Source organism: Strigops habroptila, chromosome 14 (genome assembly GCF_004027225.2).
Source record: "Strigops habroptila isolate Jane chromosome 14, bStrHab1.2.pri, whole genome shotgun sequence".
In the NCBI taxonomy this organism is placed as follows: Eukaryota; Metazoa; Chordata; class Aves; order Psittaciformes; family Psittacidae; genus Strigops; species Strigops habroptila.
This window is the reverse complement of record NC_044290.2, coordinates 11,879,107-11,903,036: the sequence shown is the minus strand read 5'-3', so window position 1 is coordinate 11,903,036 and position 23,930 is coordinate 11,879,107. Positions and strand designations below refer to the sequence as shown.

At 53.4% G+C, this 23,930-nt stretch overlaps 2 protein-coding genes across 3 annotated transcripts in view; both read left to right on the top strand.

Annotated features, from left to right (window-relative positions):
* RPTOR (regulatory associated protein of MTOR complex 1) overlaps nt 1-12,499 on the top strand; it is a 119,151-nt gene extending 106,652 nt beyond the window's left edge. For both annotated transcript variants that reach the window (XM_030506234.1, XM_030506235.1), the window contains 6 exons: nt 3,456-3,562; nt 5,572-5,699; nt 5,799-5,885; nt 8,480-8,596; nt 8,856-8,985; nt 10,157-12,499. In XM_030506234.1, the coding sequence (XP_030362094.1) occupies nt 3,456-3,562; nt 5,572-5,699; nt 5,799-5,885; nt 8,480-8,596; nt 8,856-8,985; nt 10,157-10,225 (638 nt within the window). In that variant the 3' untranslated portion in view covers nt 10,226-12,499. The remainder of the gene's footprint in view (nt 1-3,455; nt 3,563-5,571; nt 5,700-5,798; nt 5,886-8,479; nt 8,597-8,855; nt 8,986-10,156) is intronic.
* A 1,157-nt stretch (nt 12,500-13,656) lies between these two features.
* CHMP6 (charged multivesicular body protein 6) lies at nt 13,657-18,994 on the top strand. The gene is made up of 8 exons (XM_030506530.1): nt 13,657-13,759; nt 13,928-14,037; nt 14,498-14,585; nt 15,190-15,276; nt 15,395-15,460; nt 15,721-15,801; nt 16,017-16,083; nt 16,429-18,994. Exons 1-8 carry the CDS (start codon nt 13,697-13,699, stop codon nt 16,479-16,481), a joined length of 615 nt encoding a protein of 204 aa, XP_030362390.1. The 5' UTR covers nt 13,657-13,696; the 3' UTR covers nt 16,482-18,994.
* The last annotated feature ends 4,936 nt before the right edge of the window (nt 18,995-23,930 follow it).

The window sequence follows — 23,930 nt, the reverse complement described above, 5'->3', positions numbered from 1 at the left end:
GAACAGACATAGGAAGTTACAGCTCTGAGAGTGGCTGTTGGTTTGTGTTATAAACTCACATCATACTTGTATCAGAGGGCTGGAGCAGCTCTGCGCTGGAGCCAGGCTGAGAGAGCTGGGCTGGGGCAGCCTGGAGAAGAGAAGGCTCCTGAAGGGGAGGCCTTAGAGCAGCTCCAGTGCCTAAAGGGGCTCCAGGAAACCTGGAGAGGGGCTTCGGACAAGGGCCTGTAGGGACAGGCCAAGGGGAATGGCTTTAACCTGCCAGAGGGGAGACTGAGATGAGCTCTTGGGCAGAAGTTGTTCCCTGTGAGGGTGCTGAGGCGCTGGCACAGGGTGCCCAGAGAAGCTGTGGCTGCCCCATCCCTGGCAGTGTTCAAGGCCAGGTTGGACACAGGGGCTTGGAGCAACCTGCTCTAGTGGAAGGTGTCCCTGCCCGTGGCAGGGGTTGGGGCTGGAGGAGCTTTAAGGTCCCTTCTGACTCAAACAAGGCTGGGATTCCATGGTTCGTATGGAACTGCAAGTAACTGTTAAAAGACAAAACCACCAACAAACCCCCCAGAAACCCCAACCACCACAAACCTTAAAAAATTTCTTTTCCTGAGCTGTGGAAGATTTGTTGCTCCATGTCTGAGAACATAACATTCCTTATGGGATAACTGTAACCTTAACTAACAATGCATTGAAAGATGTGCACTGCAGGGATGCCTGTTCCTGCAGCTCGGGGCCCGCTGAGGGTACCACGGTTTCACCACTGGCCTTTACCAGGAGGTTGCCCTGGGGTTGTGGCATTGCTGTTCCTGGGAGGAGGAGGGAGCTGGAAGCAGGGTGCAGGTAACGTTACCTTTTTGCCAGCATGAGGCTGAGAAGCATCTCGGATGCCAAACACACAAGCCAAGACCCAGCAGGTGAGCTGCAGTCTCAGTGGTAACATCCTGGAGGAGGACCTCTGTTAATTAAAAAGGAAATGATAATTAGTATCTAGTCCCACGTTTGCTTCTCATCCCAAAATACTGGGAATTTAACATATAGACGTGAGCCAATACTCCATCATTTCCACTATGGAAACGTTTGTTCTTATATAGAAATAGTGCAGCTATTTATGTCTCATTTCCTACTGTGAGTGTCATCTTTGAATGTGACATTTCCCACTCAGCGGAAGCTTTCTCTCCCTGCTGCACTCTTGTGAACGACTTAAATTTATGTACAAAGGCTTTTCTTCTTTTCAGCCACATTTGAGCTCTGGTTTAGCATTCCCAGGCACATCCTGGGGTCTCCTTTCCCTCTTTCCTTTCCCCACTTCTTTGCCAGGGCAGCCAGGACCCACCACTGCTCCAGGCTGCAGATGGATCCCAGTGGGAAGGTGCCAGGACTTCTCAGCTGTGGCTTTATTCAGATATTCTGTTATTTCTGGTGCCTGCATTGTGGGGTGCAATGAGCATCCTGTACCCTGAGGCTGCCCAGTCCACCCACGAAGCAGAAGCACCGAAAATGCAATTTCATCTTTTCTTGAGAGAATAAGGTGGCTGGTAGCAGAAAGGGAAGATCCCTTCTTAAGGGATGATCAAAGCACTGCACTTCCCTCTTCCAGAGAGCAGAGGTTCTCACTTGCATGGACTAGTGAAGTTCTATACAGAAGGCAGGAGCTGCGTTGACTGCTTGGAACATCACGATCTTCACCATACACCAGCATCATCTCCCTCCTCTCTTCCCACCTGTGGGCTCTCTGTCAGCTCCTGGTTCAGGGTGAACCCTTGTCCTTCACTCTGGTTATCTCATAGGAGGTCTTTGTGCTGTTTTACGTAAAGCAAAACCCCTCTGAAGCTTCTTCCGTCAGTGAAACTTTTCCCAGACTCCTCGATGGCATCGCTAAATGTCCTCAGTGCTGGAATTCCTGACATGCACCAAGAGAAGCATCAGGAATGCCCGTGATCGCTTCTGCATTCTCTGTCTCCCCCTCCACAGAGCAGACACCGGGAACCGCAGCAGGTTGGGGACTTGCTACTGATCGGACTGACGAAAAACACTGCCTTTAAACTGGGGAATGTAACTGGAAAGTCAGGAGCTTTAAACCTGCCTAAGAGCACATTGCCTGCTTACCTCCATCAGAGATGGAAATGGCAATATCTGTCTTAGCCTGCCAGGTTTATCTTGTCACATGGACCATAAATAAGATGACAAATTAAATCGTTTCAGTGATGTTTATCATCTAAATCACTGCCTGTTCGTTTGCCTGGGCTCTAGGAGCCCCTGAGCTGCCAGGCAAGCTGAAGTAACAATCAATTTGACTCATGAAGTAAAGGTGCAAGTGCTCAGCTTAGCTGAGAGCCCTGAATTTCTGCAGTAAGATGATGGACTGTCAATAAACGTCAGTAATCTTCCCAGGGGTGTGCAGCAAGATCAGGAAGTGGCTTGGATGTGATGTTTAGGAAGGGGAGATGGGCAAAATCTTTTATCTGGATCTGTGCAAAACAAGGTCATTTCATCATCTCTGAAGAAAACTCAGTGTCTATGTTGCCCCTGTTCTCCTTTGTGCCCCGTAAAGGTGTTTGGTCTGGTAAAACATACTTATGGCCCTCTGGTGACAAAGAGCATGTAGAGGTAGGTTTAAATTTCCTGCTGGGGCTAGTTCCTAGCTGTAAATCAAGACAAATTCACATTTGTACCTTCTGAACAAGCAAGTTGTGGAGTGGAACTAGAGGAATCCCTCCGAGGGCGGCTGCGCTGGCTTGCAGCAGGAGCCTGCAGTGCTGATGCATTGCAGAGCACTGCCTGGCTCCGGGCTGCACGTGGTTATGAAACACTGCCCAGCACCAGCAACTCCATTTGGTGTGGACGAGAGGGTGAGGTGCTGCTCTGCACGGCGAGGAGGAGGAGGAGGATGCCTCTGCTGAGGGAGAGCCCTGCCCGGGGCGATGAACACACACAAACCTGGGTCGTTGCCTGGGTCCCTCATGTGCTGCTCCTGGGGTTCTGTTTGTGGTTTCACTGTATGAATGGGAGCGTCTCTGGAAAACCCGTAGGTTTGGGGTTGATTGGATTTTGCAGCATAAACGTGTCCCTGCCCGTGGCAGGGGGTTGGAACTAGATGATCTGTAAGGTCCCTTCAACCCAAACCATTCCATGATTCTCTGATTTATTAAGCCTCCCGTGGCAGTCCCCAGCAGTGCCCCTGGAGGGCTGCATTCGCCTGCCTGTAGGGCCCATCTGCACCGCAGCTTCTCTGAGCCCTGAGGCTGGACAAGGGCTTGGAGACGTATTTTGGACTCAAATCCAGGACGAGCTGATTTGATCCCGTTTGGAGCACGTGTGGATTTGTGTGTATGTAATTTTATATTTCCTCTAATAATAATAGTTTCTGTACCATAAGGTCCTGAGAGTTGGAGTTCTGATTAGTGCAGCTCTGCCTGTGCTGATGCAGAGAGCAATTTACACCCCCTGCCTGTGTTTTATCTTAGGAGCAGGAATGGTGGTTGACTGGGAACAAGAAACCGGGCTCCTGATGACATCGGGGGATGTGAGGATAATCCGGATCTGGGACACAGATCGGGAAATGAAAGTACAGGTAACATCTGCCTGTTTGTCCTGTTCCCCTTTCCCCTCCCAGAGCAGGTCCCACGCAGGGAGTTACCCTGTGCACAGCCACAGTGTCTGGGAGTCAGCTGTGCAAAGCTGACAGGTCTGCTCAGAGCATGTTTGGATGTAAATCAAAGTCCGTTGTGCTTGGCGAGTGTGTCAGGTCCTTCCTGGAAGCTGCTGCTGTTATTCCACAGCAGTGTTTGGGAAAGGTGAGGTGGCGAAAGCCAGAGGCAGCACTGAGATGTGGACAGGGTCCCCTGTTAGTGTGTCATTGAAATGGCATAAAGATTCTTCAGGAAATTCAGTGGTGAGGTGGGTCGGTGGCAAAGCATTTGGATGTACTGCTGCCACCTCTGGAGGCACACAGAGCCGACAGCAGAGCAACACTGCCAGCCAAAGGCCTGGTTTCAGGAATGCCGCGTCCATGAGGAGAACACTCATGTACCTGCTCAGTCTGCACCTGAGTTGGAACCTTTGTGCTCTGCAGGACAGAAGCACAAGTGTTTGCTGCATGTTACAAGCAGGACAAGCATGGGACATCCTGCTTGTCACGTGCAGCCCATGGAATTGTTGCCAGCTTGGGCCAGTCTGACTTGGGTCAGGGTTTGCTCCGTGTTGTCTGATCTGGGTGTCAGAGGCTGGAGGTGACATGAACCTCAGTGTCAGACCTACGCTGGGGTGTTCACGTCTCACTGCTGCAACCAGGCAGCAGGAAAACAGCGTTTCAGTCATACTGTGCACTGCAGTGGGGAAAAGATGCTGCAAACATTCCTGTCAGTGGAAATCAAACGAAAGTTCCTCAGAAATTCCAAGGAGAAGCAGCAGCTGGTCTGTGAGGATGGAGTCACCGCGCTGCAGAAGAAGGGAATGCTGGTTTTCAAAGCTTCTAGAAATTAATTACTCTTGAATGAACATTAATTACAACATTTGACCCTGCAATGCAGGATAATTAAGCTTATGTTAATCTTAATTACTTTCACATCTAACTTTTTCTATGCAAATTAGGGAGCACCAGAATTCAGGAGGTGAAAATCTTTTAAATTACAATGATTAATGATTGCACCGAAAGTATCTAAACCCATGTTGTTTCTTTTCTAACTGCAAAGATGGGTTGTGTTGAAATTCAAGTGATTGAAACTTCCTGACTCAGTAACACTGGAAAAGCGAAATTCAGCACGAGGAGCAGCAAAGCTCTGTAATCCAGGCCAATAAAGGCTCCTTCCTACTCTTTGAACTCCAGAAGCGTTCCTTGGGAAGCATGTGAGGTGTAGCTGAAGAAACAAGTGCTTCATTTTCACTTCTGCTGATTGTTCCTGCTTCAAAGGCAGGATCTGGTTTTGGGCAGTGGAGGAGCTGCTGAGAACAGCCCTGAAGGCTGGAGCCTCTCACCAGCAGCTGCGTTGCTCAGCTGGGAACGGCAGCGGGGAAAGGTGAATGTGCTTGGAAGCAAAAATAGGACCAAAGTGTGAAATTAGCTAATGCAGCTCCAGCGTGCCTCTGGATTGTTACCCTGCTTCCCTGTGCTGCCTAGAATCTTGGAGTCATGCAATGGTTTGGGTTGGAACAGACCTTAAAGGTAGGGACACCTTCCACTAGAGCAGGTTGCTCCAAGCCCCTGTGTCCAACCTGGCCTTGAACACTGCCAGGGATGGGGCAGCCACAGCTTCTCTGGGCACCCTGTGCCAGCGCCTCAGCACCCTCACAGGGAAGAGCTTCTGCCTCGGATCTCATCTCAATCTCCCCTCTGTCAGTTTAACACCATTCCCCTTTGTCCTATCGCTGCATTCTGGACACAGGACTGCGGGGGGGGTTTCCCCAAAGCGGAGCAGAGAGGAAAAATCTGCTGCTCGCACTCCTTTTGATACCATGGGTCAGTTTTGGACTGATTTATGGGGACAGGAGGAGGACACTGGGTCCGTCTGATTCAGGACTTGACCATAGTGACTTGAAGACACATCACGGTCTGAGCGTGGCTTCGCTGTGCTTTCTCCTCAGGACATCCCCACCGGAGCAGACAGCTGTGTGACCAGCCTCTCGTGTGATTCTCATCGTTCACTCATCGTGGCAGGGCTGGGGGACGGCTCCATCCGCGTCTTCGACAGGAGGATGGCTCTGAGTGAATGGTAACCCCCGTCCTTCCCCGCTCCTCACCCCTCACCTCTTCCTTCCTCACCTTTCCTCCTCCTCCTCCCCTTCACAACATTTCTCTGCTTGTTCCTCAGCCGCGTCATGACGTACCGGGAGCACACAGCCTGGGTGGTGAAGGCATACCTGCAGAAACATCCTGAAGGCAACATCATGAGCGTCAGGTAACAGATTTGACTGTTTGAGCTCTTTTCTCCTCAACACAGATTTGTTTTTCTATTTCAATTCCACCTCTGATATTTCACAAGCTTAGAGGATAAAGCTCTTCAGGTTGGTATTTGCTTCAGTAATTAACTCCTGCTCCAAACGTGGTGGAGGGAAGGCAAGATGAAATGTGAAGCTTCCCTTGGAAGCCTCTTAGTGTGGTTTGAGAGTAAACAAGAAGGCGTCTGCTGAAATCACTGTCACGAGGCGTGTGAGGGAGGAATGGAGTGAACCAGAAACCTGAGCTAGATATAGCATGTCTTATGGTGGTGGTTCTTCATTGCCAGCATCTCCGTGGTGTCATTGGAGAGGGAACATGAGAGGGAAGGTGGAAGGTGCATCTGTTGGGCATATTGCTGTGCAGGATCACTTCTCTGTCTAGCAGTTTTCTACATGAAAATCCATTTTTCCTGCCTGGTAAATAATGTGGAGGGAGCAGCATATACTTACTTGGCCCTTAAAGAACAGCAGAATATAAGTTACTGTCAGAAAGCCAGTGTTTGCACACAGAGAGGCTCCTTCTTGATGACAAACTGAAAATAAACCAGAATTTTCTGGGATTCAGAACATTCCTGAGGCGGGGGATGGGCCAGCACAAATGTATGAAGATTTTCACCACAGGATTATGTGATGCAGCTGCCAGATCTGTCGAGCTCACATATTAGAGTTTTTAATCTTCCTTTCTGTAATCTCCTTCAGCAGTCCCAGGGTCAGGCCCGTATCTGTGGCCAGCCCAGTCTGGAGCTCGTTTTTTCCCTCTCCTCAGTGCCCTTCTCAGCATGTGGTGGTTTGTTCTGGATTGAAGAGACATGAGAAAATGGTGTGCTTCAGAGGACAGGTCGGGTCTCATCCCAGAGGAGCTGGGTTTGTTGAGCAAGTCACCTTGCTCTCAGTTTCTCCCAGTTCACTCTCTTCTTCAGTTGAACGCAAGATCCAAGAAAAACCGGTGTTAGGATATAGTGAGGGGTTGACAAACTTGAAGGTGTTGTGTTGCTTGTGGAGCAGTTCTCTCACCCTCAACCTGAGGTTCTCTGAACCTCTTTCTCCAGACCAGAGGCAGGAGTTAGTAACACAGGACCGGTGGCTCAGGACATTCTCCATTGCCTGGTTCTGGTTGACCATGTCATGTTGGGTTCAACCACTTCGATCTATGTGCTAGTGCCACCACAGCACTTCTCATTAACGAGCAGGTCTGCTCCATCAGGCCAACCCTGCTGCTAGAAAAGGACCTTAAACACCTTCTGAATATTCTGGTTTTGTAGCTTAGCTACTGTTGAACAATAACCGGCAACAAGAAGTCAACTGGGATGTGTTTTCCTGCATAGTCCCCTCATCACAGAACTTCACTTCCATTTTAAAGCTCTTGCATGGTTTTCAGTGCCTTCAGAACCATTTTCAAGTCTTAATAAATGTTCCAAGCTTTAAATGAATTTACCGTCTATTTGATCTCCCTCAAACAGTGTTTCCATCAAGTCTTTAGAATCTAAATCAACCTCAAGTTTAATTTGTCTTGAATTTAATTATGTGGCAGCTGGAGTTGCAGCTCTTGTGATGGAGTAAGTAATTCTGTAGAACAGCCTTTTGAGCAGTATTAGGTATTCCAGAGGTAAAGAAACGGGAGGCAATGAGCTGCTTAATGCTTTTGTTGTTCTGAGCTCTGTGGGGTGATTCACAGTTGTGTGGCCATCAGTGACTTGGGAAAAATAACCCTTTCAAAGCCATGGTGCCAGAAGCCTTCCTGCTGCTGCCAGCAGAGCAAGATCCGTGAGTTAACTTTGGATTTCATTTCCATAAGGCACTTTTCTGTTTGTCTTTCTGTGCACCAGTTGACCAGTCCCTTACAAGGAGCTCACAACAGATGCACTGTAGCAAAACCTTCAGTCCTTGGTCCAGGGCTGTAGGAAACATGCACCCTCTTCACATCAAACAGACGTGATTCTACTAATGTATTTCAGAGAGATGACTTAGCAAAATGAAATCATGTGTGTTTGAAAGGTGCTTGATCTGCTAAGCACAGAATCCTGTCCCTGCCGTCATTGCTTTCCCCTGGTGCAGTCATTAATAGGATTGAACCATCGCCTGAGCGTTTGGTTTGTTACATCTGGCCCACAGAGTACTTTGGACATGAAGACTCGTGCATCTGTGACCAGACATTTGGTGTAATGGATGGAACTGGCAGATCCCATCTGGTTAGAGTTCTCTAATACAATTTCCTACTGTGAAAAGGAGAAGGAATTTGGGCCTGACGTGCAGTTTGGTGTATTGAGTATGACATACCAGTAAAGGCACTCAGCTATGAGCTGTAAGTGATAAAAGTAATAACAGCTCACTCCTGAGGGCAGAGCTGCTTGCACAGCACTTAATGCCTTGTGGATGGTACCAAATCTAAGTGGCATTGGTGGGAATTCAACCGTACTGATGGAGAAGGCAAAGGCTGCATCTTCTCTATCCTGATCTTCCCAATGGAGGTGGTCAGCTCATGGACTGTCGTCTCCTGTGCTTTGGGGGCTGGTTGGGTGCAGCCTGACGCTGTGGCACTCCTGTGTTGTTGCAGTGTGAATGGAGACGTGCGGTTCTTTGACCCCCGGATGCCAGAGTCCATGAAGGTCCTTCAGATCGTCAAAGGGCTGACAGCCCTTGACATTCACCCACAAGCCAACCTCTTTGCCTGGTAAGTTCTGGTTCCATCTCTGCAGACATCGCTCATGGGGTTTGGTTGGGTTTGTTGTTTGGTTTAACCTCACCACACACAGTGCAGCTTCTTTCCCATGTTGGCAGCTCAGGAATTTTATCCCTTGCATGCTCTAGTGAGACCTCTGCACTGGTGCCTTGGAGTGGTGATGTACAGTCTTACCCTCCTGTGCCACGTGTGGGTAACATTGTCGTTACCATGTCCTCAGTGACAGCATGTTCTCTTGATTCCCTTCCAGTGGCTCCATGAACCAGTTCACTGCAATCTACAATGGAAACGGGGAGCTGATCAACAATATCAAATACTACGATGGCTTTATGGGGCAGAGAGTCGGAGCCATCAGCTGCCTGGCTTTCCATCCTCACTGGGTCTGTGTTCCCTCTTCTTGGATTTTGGAATTTGCATTTCTCAGTTCATGTAAATGTTGGCAGAGGGAAGGGTGAGGAGCCTCCTCCAGCACAGAGCTGCTGCCCAGCCTGGTTTCCTGAGGACGTAGCTCTTGCCACAGGAGTTCTCCGAGGGGAGTTTGCCTGGAGCTGCCTGGAGAGGTGCAGTCTCTCACTTCAGCGCACAGAATTTGATGTGCTGATTTATTCCGTGCCTCTTCCCTCACAGACACAGGCTCAGGCGCAGGTCTCTGGGGCTGCTTTGACACCACCTTACATAAGGCTTTAGGAAGACCTGATGCTGTGAGGTAGAGAAATGCATGTCAGGGAGATGAGAGAACTGCAGAAATGAAAGGTGTAAGCTGATAGAGTCCAGAGTGAATGAGAGTAACAAGGAAATTCAGAATATGGCCCAACTGAGGTGGCCGCAGCCCTTGTTAGAGGGAAATCTGGTTGCTGCTTAATTAGAGAGTTTAGAAACCTGCAGATCAGAACACAGATATTTAATGTGTAATGGGAAAGATAAAGGGCCTGGAGCGGAGGAGGAGGAGCTGGGCTGTCCTGTGATGGTTTGGTATTAGCTGGGCAGGGAGAGGGACGGTGTTTTCCTGCCTGGGTTGCGTTTTACATCCTGAAGACGGTAAGGGTGAAGGAAAGCTCCTCTCCTCGGTTTTGAAAGGCTGCTTTGGAAGAAGCTAAGGGGTGATTTTGCTGTCCTGCAGTGTGAGGGATGGAGAAGGACGTGGCTAATCATTTGTGATGTTTTACTCTTTACATATGCACACACAGCCCTGCCCAGCCCGGGTCTCCGTGCTGGGGTTGTGCCGGGGCTCTCACTGCAGGGAATGCTAATTCTCAGCCTGCTCCTAACCGGCATATTTGCAGCCATTTAGAAAAATTATGTTAGCAGTTGGCAACTAATAGTGACATAATTTTCCCCTCTGACTGAAATGGGGCTATAACTCGCGGGGATGAGGTAGGTGCTGGCAGGAACGCTGGCAGGAACGCTGGCAGGAATGCCGTCAGCGCTGCGTCCGCAGATGCACTTCAGAGCCTTTGAGCATCGGGGTGTCGCTGCTGAAACGTGAGCTGTGGTGTGCCTCTCGGTGCTGCAGGACACCGGGACGCTCATCCCCGTGTGCTCTTTCCACAGCCCCACCTGGCCGTCGGGAGCAATGACTACTACATCTCGGTGTACTCGGTGGAGAAGCGGATCAGATAGCGCTGGTGGCAGCGGCGCTGGAGCGAGTCCCAGCGGGCAGGGCCGTGTCTCACCATCATGTACATAGTGAAATTATCGACTTGAATGTTTCGTGTTGGCTGCTGCTGCAACCCGTAACTTGAACGTTTCCTGACTCAGCTACTGATGATTTTGACAAGGGGAAGAGAGACAATCTCCTTTTTTTGTTGCGTTTTTTGTTTGTTTTTGCAGCTATATCCTCTCAAAGCTACAGAAAAGGAACGTTTTATTTTTGTTTCCAGTGGTTGGCTTCTCTGTTAGAAACACGGCTCCTGAGCTTGGAAGGACTGGATGAGGCAATACCCTTGCAAAGGGCTTTCTGCTGTAGTCTTTGTTTCTTTGTTTTGCTGGAGCGTAGATTGCTCTAAGGACTGGAGTCAGGACTCACCTACAGCTCTGTGCATTCGACCAGACCATGGGACCCCTCCAGCTGCTGCCTACCCTCTGCCAAACAGGAATTCCTTGGACAGGGCAGCAAGGCCCGAGCTGTCCATCTGCAGAACAGTGCACACACTCCTGCACTGAGCATCAGCGAGGGAGGTGGGAAAGTGTCTCCTCTGCATGAACTTCATCCCCTCAGCAGTGTCCTCTCCAAAGCAAAGACAGAAGGAGACTTGGTGGCAAGGGGAGGCAGAGAACCTGAGAAAGGGGCTTGAGGAGATGACAGGAGCAGGGCAGGATGCCATCCTGCTGTAAGCTTGCACACGCAGGAGGAAGAGGGAAGAAAGAGACTGAACATCTCTAACATCCCAACACACCTGGAGCAAGTCACTCATTAAGCAGTCTCCACCGGGGCACACAGTGGTGGGGGCTCTGGGGTATCTTGGTCACTGTTGCTTCCACAGTCACTGTCCTCCTGCCCATGGTGAACTCCACAAACACGTTGATGCCCAGGAGCTCTGCCCAGCAGTGAGGGAGCCCCAGGGCTTTTGTTCACTCCAATGGGCTGATACCCAGCAAGATGATGCTCAGGAGGATTTGCACACTTGCTGCTGTGGGTACGCAGCTGCACACGCTGCGTGGATGTGCCTGTGGCTTGTCTGTCCCTGCAGAACTGAGCACGTAACCACACGTGGTCTGAGCACAAGAGAATCACTAACGGGGGAAGACAGCAGGTCATCCTGCTTTGAGCAGATCAGCTTTGTCCCAGCTCCCCAGGGGAGAGCCTGCTCCACCTCCCGCACCTTCCATGTCTAATAATGAATGTTTCTGTCCCTTGAAATCCATGATGGGTCTGGGGAGGGGTGTGTGGAAGGGGTAGGCAAAGCCAAAGGACAGGTTTCTTCCAAGTGCTGCTGAGGTGTGATTCAGCTGGCCAAGAACAACCTGCACTGTGCAGAACGCGCTGCGGCGACAAAGGTTGACCTGCGCAGTCCAGACCTTCCCAGTTTTCCTTCCAGCCGCTGTGTGGGCTCCAGGCAACCTCTGCCAGCGATGAGGCTGACAGTGGAGGAAATGCTGATGAGGGAAGGGCTGAGAAACGTGGTCTCCCTGCGTGGTGGAGGCTTCACCTCTGCCGTGGTGCCTGCAGAGCGTGTCTGGCTCCAGTGAGGGTCCCTGGGCCGCAGTGGAGGAGCCGATGCAGAAGGCTGGGTGCTGTGTCCTTGTCGTGAGCAGGGAGGCCGGAGGCCCCTTCATGGATGGGGATGATGAATCAAAGGCTTTAAACTAAGAAAAACTACCTAAAAGTCCACTTTTAAGTTACCAAAAGTGAATTATGGTCTAATGGAGCTGTGTCTCTTCCCAACCCGCTCCCATGCTGCTCCGGCCTCGGTCCCATCATCTCCTCCCCCCTGCCCATGCCAGGGGCTGATGAGCGCAGAGCCAGAGCGTGGGATCTACACGTAACCCATTAACATACACAGCTTAAAACCCGATAGATTTTTAACTTATATCAGTGTCTTCTGAAAGGAACAGGGACTCCCTGGCGGCGGCAGAGGTGCTGGTGGGAAGCTGGAGCTCCCGGGAGGAGCTGGTGGCCAGGAGGGGGGTTTTTAACTGTCTCGGCCTGTTGAGCTTTCATCTGAGCGTGTGTGTGTTGCGGGCTGTTCTTTCACAGGTCTGACGCAGAGATTTCAATCATGAAGTTTAACCAAGGATCTGCAGAGCATCCTACCTAAAAAGTTCACTTATCTCTATTTATTTTACAAAAATAAAATAATAATAAAAAAAAATATATAAAGAAACCCACACGATTGTAATGTGAGAGTAAAACAATTACCAACAAATAAATGGTTAATAAAAAATAAATGCAGAAACACTTCCCGGTGTGAGGATCGTTTCCTGGGGCACGAGGGGGGAGCTGCGGCCTGAGTTAGATTTTAGGTGATGGGCTCCGTGGTTCTGGGCAGTTCCCCCACAAAGAAGGGGCTGGTTTTAGGGGGGGGTCCTGGGCAGACTTGGGGGGATGATGGGTGGGGAACATGGTTGAGCTCTGGAACAAGATGGGAAGGGAGAGCGGGAATTGCTCTGGACACGGGAGCAGTGCGGCTGCTTCTGCCCTCTCACATTTCCTGCAGCAGCCCCAGCCCCTGTACCCCCATTCCCTATAGTTCCCATCCCCTGTATCCCATTCCTTGTACCCCATTTCCTGTACCCCATTTCCTGTATCCCATTCCTTGTACCCCATTTCCTGTACCCCATTTCCTGTATCCCATTCCTTGTACCCCATTCCCTGTACCCCATTCCCTATAGTTCCCATCCCCTGTATCCCATTCCTTGTACCCCATTTCCTGTACCCCATTCCCTATAGTTCCTCATCCCCTGTATCCCATTCCCTGTACCCCATTCCCTATAGTTCCCATCCCCTGTATCCCATTTCCTGTACCCCATTTCCTGTATCCCATTCCTTGTACCCCATTCCCTGTACCCCATTCCCTATAGTTCCCATCCCCTGTATCCCATTCCTTGTACCCCATTTCCTGTACCCCATTCCCTATAGTTCCTCATCCCCTGTATCCCATTCCCTGTACCCCATTCCCTATAGTTCCCATCCCCTGTATCCCATTTCCTGTACCCCATTTCCTGTATCCCATTCCTTGTACCCCATTCCCTGTACCCCATTCCCTATAGTTCCCATCCCCTGTATCCCATTCCTTGTACCCCATTTCCTGTACCCCATTCCCTATAGTTCCTCATCCCCTGTATCCCATTCCCTGTACCCCATTCCCTATAGTTCCCATCCCCTGTATCCCATTTCCTGTACCCCATTCCCTATAGTTCCCATCCCCTGTATCCCATTCCCTGTACCACATCCCCTGTACCCCCCGTTTCCCCCTGATCCCGGCTTTCCGTCCCGTTCCCATAGCGCCCCCCAGCGGCTCCTGCCCGTCCCTGCACCGCGCTCTCTTTCTCCATCGCGTTGTGCCGGGCCGGGCCCCGCGCGGCCGCCGTTGAGGGGCGGGCTCGGAGCGGGGCCGGGGCGGGGCGCGGAGCGGCGGCGGCGGCGCGGCCATGGGGAACCTCTTCGGGCGGAAGCGGCGGAGCCGCGTCACGGAGCAGGACAAGGCGGTGCTGGTGAGCGCGGCGGGCGGGGAGCGAGGCCGCGGGTCGCGTCGCGCTGGGGGCGGCCCCCGGGACACCGAGCGGGGGGGGGCGGCCGGGCCTGTGTGAGCGGGCCCGGGGCGGGAGCTGTCGGGGCCCGGCTTGTGACCGGGTCCGCCCGCCCCTGCCTGCCTCCTGCAGCAACTGAAGCAGCAGCGGGACAAGCTGAAGCAGTATCAGAAGCGGATAAACCTGAACCTGGAGCGGGAGCGAGCGCTGGCCCGGCAGCTGCTGAAGGACGGCAAGAAAGAGTGAGTGCAGGGGGGGTCACACACACCCCCGGGAGGGGGGACTGCGTCGGGTGTCGATGGGCCGCGGGGCCGGTCGGGGTTGTCCTTTAAGAGACGAAGCTCAAAGCTTTATACTCCAACCCAGGGACAGCCCGTGTTCCACACTGGTGTTAACCCAAGAGCAGCTCTCTGCCTTCACAGCGCGGTGTTGGTGCCTCAGTGGGTGCCGTGGCTGTGTGTATCACAAGCACTTTGTGCAGGGGGTCGCTTTGCATCACCCCAGCACGTACACTTGGTATTTCAGTCAGCAGATTTGTGAATTTGCTCATCCTTATTCCTCCCAGGAGCAGTTCCGAGCTGTCGTTTAACTTGCACGTGGCTTCAGCCTCTTCTGGCTAAAGCACTAAACAAATGCAGTTTGGATGTGATTTTTTTAGGTTGATTTGCTTTCATCTGTGCTTTTTCCTCCTGTTTCCCTTAGAAAAGCCATGCTCTTGCTGAAGAAGAAGCGTTACCAAGAGCAGCTTCTAGATAGAACAGAAAACCAAATCAGCAACTTGGAGCGGATGGTGAGTGAGGAGCCGGGGCTGTGGGTGGTCGGCCCTGTGAGCCCCTGTCCTGGGGTGGGTGTTCCTTCTGCATCTGTGGGATCACATTTTGACTCTCAAGCCCTACTGGGGCTCTGGTCCTCTGTCCTTAGGGCAGATAGCCCTGAAATTCCCTGGAATCATACATACACTGTGACTGTTCCCTAAAGCATGGAGCAGTGAGCGTGCTTTGAATCTCTAGGGCAGGTCACATGTTAAATACGTGTTTTGTAGGTTAGTAAAGCTTTACTCACGGTGTGGAGAGCTGCTGGAGAAACCTCCCCCCGTGCCACGACTGCAGAGATGAGTGTGTTTGTTCTGGGTGGCTGCAGAAGCTGTGGCCTCAGCTTAGGCTGTCAGCTAGAAAATCAGTCTCAGGGCTCTTGGATGTGCTCTTGCAGCTGCCTGTGCTGAGGCTTTGCGTGAGTGTTTCTTACTACTGGTAGAATTTAATCCTCTGTTCTCTAGAGAAAGGGCTCTTGACTGATTTCTCCTTGCAGTTTCTCCGGGTTCTTGGCAGTCTGTATCTGGCCAGCAATGGGAACGTGGCAGCCTCTGACATTACCCCTTCTCCTTTCTGTTTCAGGTCCAGGATATTGAATTCACCCAGATCGAAATGAAGGTCATCGAGGGCCTGAAAATAGGCAACGAATGTCTGCACAAGATGCACCAGGTTGGTGTGACCAGCCTGGCTGAGCAGGCTTTTGCCTTGGACTAGGCAGAGTCCTGCCTCTTTGTAGCCGTCTCCCTGCAGATCTCGCTCACATGTGGATTTTGGTTCTTTTCTTCAGGTTATGTCAATAGAAGAAGTAGAAAGAATAATAGGTGAAACCCAGGATGCTGTGGAGTACCAGAGGGTACGTACTGTGTGCATGAGTAGCTGTGAGCAGAGACTCCCTGCCATACAGAGCTGCAATGAGGGGCAATGTGTTCCCAGCCTTATTTAAGGGGCAGTCAGATTAGGAATAAAACCCCAGTTGCCTGCAGAAAATGTAGCTGTTAGTTTTCCTGAGTACCCCTTCACCCTGTTTTTATGCTGCTCTCCCATGTGCATGCAGCCAGAGAGCTGCTTCCGCTGTGCTGTTGTTGACTGGAGTCTCTCTCTTCTCTTTCATAGCAAATAGATGAGATACTGGCTGGCAGCCTGACAGAGGAGGACGAAGATGCCATTCTAGAAGAATTAAACGCTATTACTCAGGTAGGACTGATGTAACTACTGTAAATCCACATTTTCAGGAAGCTGTTTGTAAGAGGGGAGAAAGTACCTTTTCCCATTCTCAATAGTTTATCTTATTCCACCAGACATCTCAGTCATACCTGTTTATGCCCAATTATTGTGTCATCAGCTAATCACTGCAGGGGAAGTGCCCACCACCAGACATGTGTCATGTGTTGTCTTCCATGTTCTTGCAGGAACAGATGGAGCTTCCAGAAGTTCCTTCTGAGCCACTCCCAGAGCCGCTCCCAGAGAAGATCCCAGGTATGCTTTATGTGCTCTGCAGCTTTGGCTTCTCTTCTTCTCAGTTCTGTGCAATAGTCTGAGACTCTCTCCTGGTGTAAGTATTGTCTCAGCAACTGAAGGAACATAAACCCTCTGGTTTGAAGCCCTGTGGATCCGGGCTGTTCCCCCCTGACAAACCCAGCTGACCCTTTGCATGAAGAGCACCCAAGGCTCTGGTTTCTGTTCACTTGGCATCTGGTCATTCCTCTTCAAGAGTTCCTTTTTGTTACATCTCCTGTTCCTAAGTGCTGGTTCCTGCCCAGGAGATGCCCGGAGACCATTTGCATTCTCTGTTTCTGTAACAAGGTTCTTTTTCTTCCACAGAAGCATCTCCCGTCAAGAACAGGCCAAAGCCAGAGCTGGTGGCAGCGTCTTAACTCCTGCTGCTGGGGATTCCCCCACATACCTTTCACCCAGGACAGTTTGCCATCCCAGCGTGTGCTGGGAACAAGCAATGCCTTGGCAGCACCCCAGCTGTGCTGGGCGGATGTGAAGCAGGATTCCCTGTGCAAGGTGGGGAACCTCAGCTCATCATTGCTCTTGTATCAAGATTATTTTCTAGTGCTTTCTTTTTTTGTAACTCAAACCCTGAAGTCACTCAGCTGCGCTGTCGCAGGATTAAACAGCAACTCCTCAACTTGGGAAGCCAAATGCTTTCTCTAGGACTGATTTCAGTGAAGAACCTGCCTTTGCTCTGGCTGAGTCCTCAGGAGACACCACCCTTGGAGCGATGGAGTGTTTGAAATGGTTGGGCAAGAACGAGCCGCTGCCCTCGGACCCTCCAGACCACGCTGGTGTCTTCTCTGCCCTCAGTCCTTTGCTTTCCCTCTTCTGATTCTGTTTGTGGAAGAGCTGCCGGTGTCTCTTGTGCTCGTGTAGATCCGACTGGCTGGTGCGTGTGAGGCCCAGACAGGGCACGGGCAGCCTGGAGGAAGGCAGCGAGCCTGAGCTTCTGCAGGCTGTGACGCTTCGTGCGATGGGTTGGAAGCGGTTCTGTGTAAAACCAGCTCACGAGTGACGTGTTCTCACTTGAGCAAAGGTCAGAGGATGGCTCAGCAGTGGCTCTGACGCAGGAAAAGCCGGATCTCGGTGCAGGTGACAAGGTGGCCTGTGCTGGGCGTGAGGCAGGGACGCTTGGTAACCATTCCATTGGGATCCCGCTCCGCCTGCGTGCACTCATGGTGCTGAGTGAGACCTTGGGGTGACAGGAATCTGATGAGCCTCTTCAAATCCCAGCAAGGAGTCTTGTGCCTGCGTTGTGAGCCAGGAGCCACCCCTGGCTGGCTCTGCACCATCGACAGAGTTCACCTTTGCAGTGTTCTGCTGGGCTGGGATCGATTCCGCTTCCAGTTGCCAGCTCGTGTTTGATATTTCCTTGCAGGGTCGGAGACAGGAAAGGTCAGGCTGGGATAAACATGAGGCTCGTTCTGTACCAGACATGAAGGTTCTTAGATCATCCTTCCAAAGACTCTTCTCAGTAAGCAGAGGGCAGAGCAGTTCCATCCGTGCTGTGGATGGGCTGGTGCTTCCTGCGGTGCGGCGGGCGCTGGGGTCGGCACGGATGAGGGGTTTGGAATGCTGCCTGGCCATGCAGGTGGTGGGCAGATGTAGCTGTTCTTGGAAGCAAGCTGTATTTGCCAGCCTGCAGATGCTCTTCAGGACACTGTGCATCTTTATTTATTACGTTCTCAAAGCCACAACCCTTAGTCCCTGTTTCTGTGACAGCAGCAGAAGGACCAGCGGGTCCTTGGAGACTTCTGGTGGCTGCCTTTGGGGTTATGTGATCTGGTGCTAGACAATAATAAGTACTCCCAGGGGCTGTGCTGCTCTCTGTGGGGTGATGGGCCAGCAGCAGCTCTGTTCTTGAGTCGTCCTTTCTGTGTCATCTCCGTTATGTTCCAAAGACCAGCCGGGGCATCCTCCTCCTCCCCCCGCGCGCGTGTGGCTTCGAGGCAGTTTGCACCTTGGAGCTGCAGCGTTTCCAGTCCCACCCCCCTCTCAATGTGTCATAGGAAAGCCTTGGGCCCGTGTTTACTGACCAGGGCAGCTTTAGCCAACAAACACCTTTCTCTGGAACGGGCAGAGTGGGTTTAAACTGAGCCTTGGGCCTGAGCTGAGTGCTCTGGTCACCCGGGCAGGGTTTGGAGCAAACCCTCCCCCAGCTCTCACAGCAGAGCCGGGGCTGGGCTGTGTCCTGTTCTGCGCTCCTGGGCTAGTTTCCTGCAGACAGGGCCCTTGCTCTGCTCCGAGCTGCAGCCCGGCTCTCCTGCAACGCGCACTCTTCCCACCAGAGGGAGCCTTGTCTTCAGCCGCACGCTGGGTCTGTACCATTGTTGTGCAACGTTTTTCTTTCAAGGCTCCTTCAGTCGTTGCTGGCCTGGTGTTGACGTGTTTAACTGTGCCCTGTTTAATTTGTAATCCATAGGAGGGAATGCTGGCCTCAACCATGCGCTCCTGAAGGGACCTTTCCTGGGAGCACAGCTCTTGCTGCTACCACTTTGTGTAAAGCCTGTTAAATGGGGTTGGCACATCACCACCTCTGAGGAGGAGGGAGCACACCTCAGCCCGTGTGCTCCAGTTTGCTTTCTCATGAGCATCCTGGCACAAAGACACGAGCCAGCGTCCCTGGGGAAGCTGTTCCAGGTGGGAACAGCTCCAGAGGGAGCAGGGTTAGGGGTGAAGGGGTTAATGCAGCTCCTGGTATTTGTTAATACAGCAAAGAGGCCGCTTACAGAACTAATAGGAAAGTTGGGAGCAGATTGCCAGCGGCTTCCTCCTCTAATCCCTGCACCAACCACATTGTGTGTGTCTCCTTGAGAGGAAGAGCCAGGAGGGGTGGGTGACCTCTGCGTGTGCTCTAACAATAAACTGTTTCTGATGGTTTCACCGATTCCTCTTCCAGGCTCGTGTTTTCACAGTGAATGTTTTGGAGGAGCTGCCTTCCTCCCCCCCCCTTCCCACCCCCTGCTCCTGGGAGAGATGTGGCAGGAAATTTCAGTACAGGCTCCGTGTGTGATAGAGAAACCATCCTGTTTGCCTGGATGGCCCAGGAGGGCTCCTGTGAGACCCCCAGCAATGGTGCCACGTACGGGTGAGCTGGGGAGATAGGTGAGTCTGGACATTACAGAATCATGAAATGGTTTGTGTTGGAAGGGCCCTTAAAGCTCCTCCAGCCCCAACCCCCTGCAGGTTGGTACCGTTCCAAACCCACACGGGTCTGCAGGGTGCCACAGCTCAAGAACACCTTCGTGCTTGCTCCACTGTGGGCACAGGACAAGGCCCCCTGCCCAGGATGTGCTGAGCCACCAGCTGGTGCTTTGCCACCCGCTAGTTCCTCATTAGTTTGGGTTTATGTCTCTCCTGCTGATGGAGGCAGTGGGAGGCCTCCGGGTGTCTCCCACCCGGACCCTTGGTGACAGCTCAGCCCCTGCCAGGGCCAGTGTTCCTGTGTCCCTGGGAACGGCTGTGTTGAGCAGTGTTAATGATTAACACTGCCTCGTACCCGCTCAGCTGTGGCAGCGGGGTGGGAGCCGGCACCCGCAGTGCGAGCTGAGCGTGGAGCTCTTCCAGCTGTGTTGTACTTGGCCAGATGTTTAGTTAAACAGAGGAATGTCCTCCCTTGAAGAAAGTCATTGAGGCAACAATGTGCCAGAGGCACTGCGAGGTTTGTGCCATGGGATGGGCACCGCGTCAATCCTGCCCCTCACAGACACAGCTCGGGTGAAGGTGACAATGAATTCCAGCCCCTGAGCATTTACAGCAGCTGGCGCCGTGTCCCTCCTCCCGGAGCCTCTGTGGTGTTTCCAACCGGATCCAACCACCGTGGCCTTTAACGTGACTTGTGTGGCAGCGGCTGTTCACTGCTCCCCTGCAGAGGAGGTCCCTGTCCTGGGGGGCGCGGGGCTGCCCCTGCCCATGGGCTCTGCCTGCACAGACCCTCCTGCTGCCGATGGGTGGACACATGAGGCTGTGGGGGAAAGGGAATTAGTGCCAGCGTTATGCAAGCGGCGCTGCCTTTAAATAGACTCTTATTCACTGGTGTCCAGGAGGCAGCGGAGTCGTGGCTCATTCCCTTGCTGGGGCTCTGTTCTCTTGCCCTGCAGCCCACCCCGGCGCTGCTCTGCCCGTTGTCTAGGAGCTGGTTTGAGGCCAAGGCCCCCCTGTCGCCCCGGCAGCCTGGGAGCATCTCCCCCCTCACCATTAACTGGCAGCAGCCCTTTCACTGGTGTCTAATTGGATTGTGTAACGTGGGAGGCGGTGGCAGAGCCCTGGCAGTTTCTATGCCAACACAGCTGGATGGCGGCGCTGCCTGGGGAGACGGGGGCTGCCTGTGCCCCCCGACACGGTCCCCAAGGTCTGCAGTGGTGAGGAGCATCGCTGGGCAGAGCTGTCCCTGCATCCCTGCTCGGTGCCCCCTTGGCAGCGGCTCTCACACCCTGCTGGGAACAACCTCGACACGTCCTTTGTCCTCCACCCTCCTCATCAAACACCAAGTCAGGGCCGGGCACTGCTATGGAGAGCTTTGCAGGGGGTTCTTCCATTTCCCTTCCCCTCCTCTTCATCACCCTGCACCCCAAGCTCACCCTGCCCTGCACCCAAGGGCCATGATGCTGCCCGCCCTTGGGGGTCTCACTGGTGGTGGTGGTTTCTTGCACACTCAAAGCCTTTGCAATGCCAACCCCCCTCTGGCTGCACACTCGGAACCAGCCGCTGGCTCCTTCCTTTTCCCTGTTGACATGTTTTAAGTGGCCTGGTGTCACGCTGAGTCACGGGAGCCATGGAAGAGGCTCTGGCAGAGACGAGCCCAAGTTCTGATAGTTCAGCTGTGGGAAAAAAGAGAAGGGAAAAAAAACTCAGCACAATTTCCTAATTGGAGCAGTGCTGGGAACAAAGCAGGTTTGTGAGAGCCGCGGCTCAGCCCGGGAATGTGACCTTTGCCGGCTCTGGGCGCGAGACGGGAGCTCTTGGTGGATGGCGGTGCTTGGTGGTGGCTGAAATGCTTCAGCAGTGACTGCCCTGGCGTAGGGGAGCCGGAATCCCACCCCCCGGGCGGCTGGAAGGAGCCCTGGGAAGTGGGGGTTGCCTCCGGGTCACCCCGTTCTGCTGTTCCCCCCCAGCGCGCGCGGGTTTCCCTGCCCTGCCCTGGAACGCGGCTCCTCAAGCCGCAGACACGCGCGAGGTGTCCCTGCGGGGCTGCGGTGGGACCCGTGCTCCCCGGCCCTTGGCTGCCACCCGGGTGCAGGCAGCGCGGGAGAGCTGGTGCCAGGCTGGAAGGAGCCAGAGCCTGACAGTGTGTGATTAACAAGCAAGAGGAGGAAATGAGCGGAGACCAGCCCCAGGGCCGTGCCCCTGCCTTTGAGACAATGCTCCTGCGCGAGCCCATCCGTGTGGGAAGGCTGGAGATGCCATGTGGGAGCTGGGCGGCCTCAGGACTGGATGGGGAACGGTGGGAATTTGGCATTGTGGGCTTCAGCCGTGAGCCTTGGTGTTTCTGCAGCAGGATGGGAGCTGGATATGGCTGCGACAGCCTTGCTGGGCCCGTCTGGTGTGGCCGTGGAACCAGCAAACGTGACCAAGGGTGGTGTGAGGCTGGGGTCTGGTACCAGAGGGGCTCTGAAAGGAAGAAGTGACACTGGGAAGGGGCGGGAGGTGGCAGTGGGACCTGATCCTGTCCCTTCAGCCTCCTCCCTGTGAGCCGCTCCTCTCTATGGGGGGAGGCAGCACCCAAAGGTCCCTCCAGCACCCACTGCCCTTGTGCAATGCATCGGCTGGTGGCACTGCCCCATGTGCTTCCCCAAGTTCAGCAACGTGATGCAAAATCCCATCATGGTGATTATGCGGATCACATAAACTATTCCTGTTACTCAGAAGGATCCTCAGAGAGCTCCTGAGCGAGCAGTGGTTCAGCATTACTCACTCCTGGAAGCAGGGGCTGGGGCAATGAGGAGCGAGAGGGGCTCTGGGCTGCTCAGCAGCATGGAGGAACCACCGAGCCCAGCGGGTTTGGGGGCTCCTCCATGTCCTCTCCCACTCCAGTGTGGCTTAGCAGAGGTTGGGTTCTGCTGTTTGCTTTGAAGCCCAGATTCCTCCCTTCTAAGCCTCCCTAGTCCCTGAGCACAGCCGGGGACCCCTCCGGCTCTCCTGCAGCCGGCTCCAGCCTCACATCCCCTCCTCCAGCATCTCCCATGCACTCGGTGCCTCCGCTCCCTCCATCTTCCCCGTCCCCAGCGCAGCTCTCGGCATCCGCAGCTCTTTGTTCTCCCACCCACTCCCGTTTCCTCCGTCATTCCAGCTCCTCCCTGCGCTCGCTCTCCCCAGGAGCCTCCCAGGAGAGCCCCAGCTGCTCCAGGCTGGATCCCGCCTGGATCCCGGCTTTCCTGGCCTGCGTCACCCTGCCCGAGCGTGCTGGCTCTGCCATGTCCCATCACTGGGGGTCTGCAGGGGGCACGGAGCAGGTCCCTGTCCCCCCAGCCAGGAGGTGGGAGCCGGGGCTGCTTGGTCCATGCTCTGGGAATGCTGCTGCTTTGCCAGCTTTATTTTACCCACACAGGTAGGCTCCAGCTTTGACCTGGGCAGTGGGAGCATCCCAGACACCAACCGACAAAACAGCACCTTCTGCATCCCGCTCCCTCAGAGGATGCAGGAGTTGGGGGTCCTGGGGTCCGTTCCCAGCCCATGCTCCCACCCTGGGGCCACCACTTGTTCTATTGCCATTAATGACCCCAGTCATGAGACCTGATCCCAGTCGTAGTGCCTGGCCCAGGCTCCATGTGGCCGACCTGGAAAGGCCGGGATGCAGATCCGCTTCCTGATGCTCCCTCACTGTAAGCAGGGCCATGTGCTCTGATGCAGAACACAACACAGACACAGGGCTGCTCCACCACATCAGTGAGCAAAACAATTCCAGGTGTACAAATACCTGGAAACAGCACCTTGTGCTGCTGGGAGTCTTGTTCAGATGCTGCTTCCAATGGGATTAGGGAAAACCTGCCCGGGTTACTGCACTGTGCCTCAGTTTCCTCCTTTGTGAATCCATCCTGACCCACTTTGCAAGCACAGTGAGTCCTCAGCAGAGGGTGAGGCAGAGGCTGGAAGTCGCTGTCACTGCGTCCCAGCCCCTGTGCTGGATTCCAGCCCTGCAGCTCCCCCAGTACAATGAGAGCCTGGATTGTTCATCCTGCGCTAATCCCCAGTAAATGGCTTTACTTGATTTCCTGTTTGTGCTTGGGGGGTTTAACGGGCTGGGAGCTGCTGGCACACGCAGGGAAGCTCCATTTCAGCGGCAACTTTTAAGTCCTGACCCTGTAAATCAGAAGGTGTAAACTCGTGTGTGCCTTGAGGCAGCACATGGAGCAGCACACTCAACGTTGCACACTCGAGGGACATGGTGACGGAGGGACCATCTCTCACCAGTATGAACCATGACGAGCACCCATGGGCGACGACTGCACTGCCATGGGAAGAGCAAAGCCATGTTTGGGTAAGTGGCTCTGGGACCTGGGTGTTGGTGTTGGGGGTTTTGATGCCCCAGATCCCACAGAGGTTAATGGGGTGCTCCAAAGAAAAAGCAGGGACAGCCGGGTGTTGGGAAGCATTCCCACGAGCCAGGGAGGCCAGGGCTGGAGCTGAGCAAGGTGATGGGGAAGAGATGCCCTGCACTTGGGGCTGGGTCAGTTTTGCTCCAACCTGTCAGGCTGATCCCCCCCAGACGTCAGAAACATCACATTTAGGTGTGATTAAATCACATTTGTGAAACAAGCGGCTCCCGGCACAGGCTGGAGAGGGCTCTGCTGCGGCTCTGGTGGGGAAACCATCTGCCCCAGCCA

Excerpts from the sequence above, each read along its gene's own strand:
- CHMP6 (XM_030506530.1), top strand. The coding sequence starts at position 13,697 with ATGGGGAACCTCTTCGGGCGGAAGCGGCGGAGCCGCGTCACGGAGCAG. Across the intron at positions 13,760-13,927 it reads AGCAGGACAAGGCGGTGCTG|CAACTGAAGCAGCAGCGGGA; the intron begins GTGAGCGCGGCG and ends TGCCTCCTGCAG. Across the intron at positions 15,461-15,720 it reads ATGCTGTGGAGTACCAGAGG|CAAATAGATGAGATACTGGC; the intron begins GTACGTACTGTG and ends TCTCTTTCATAG.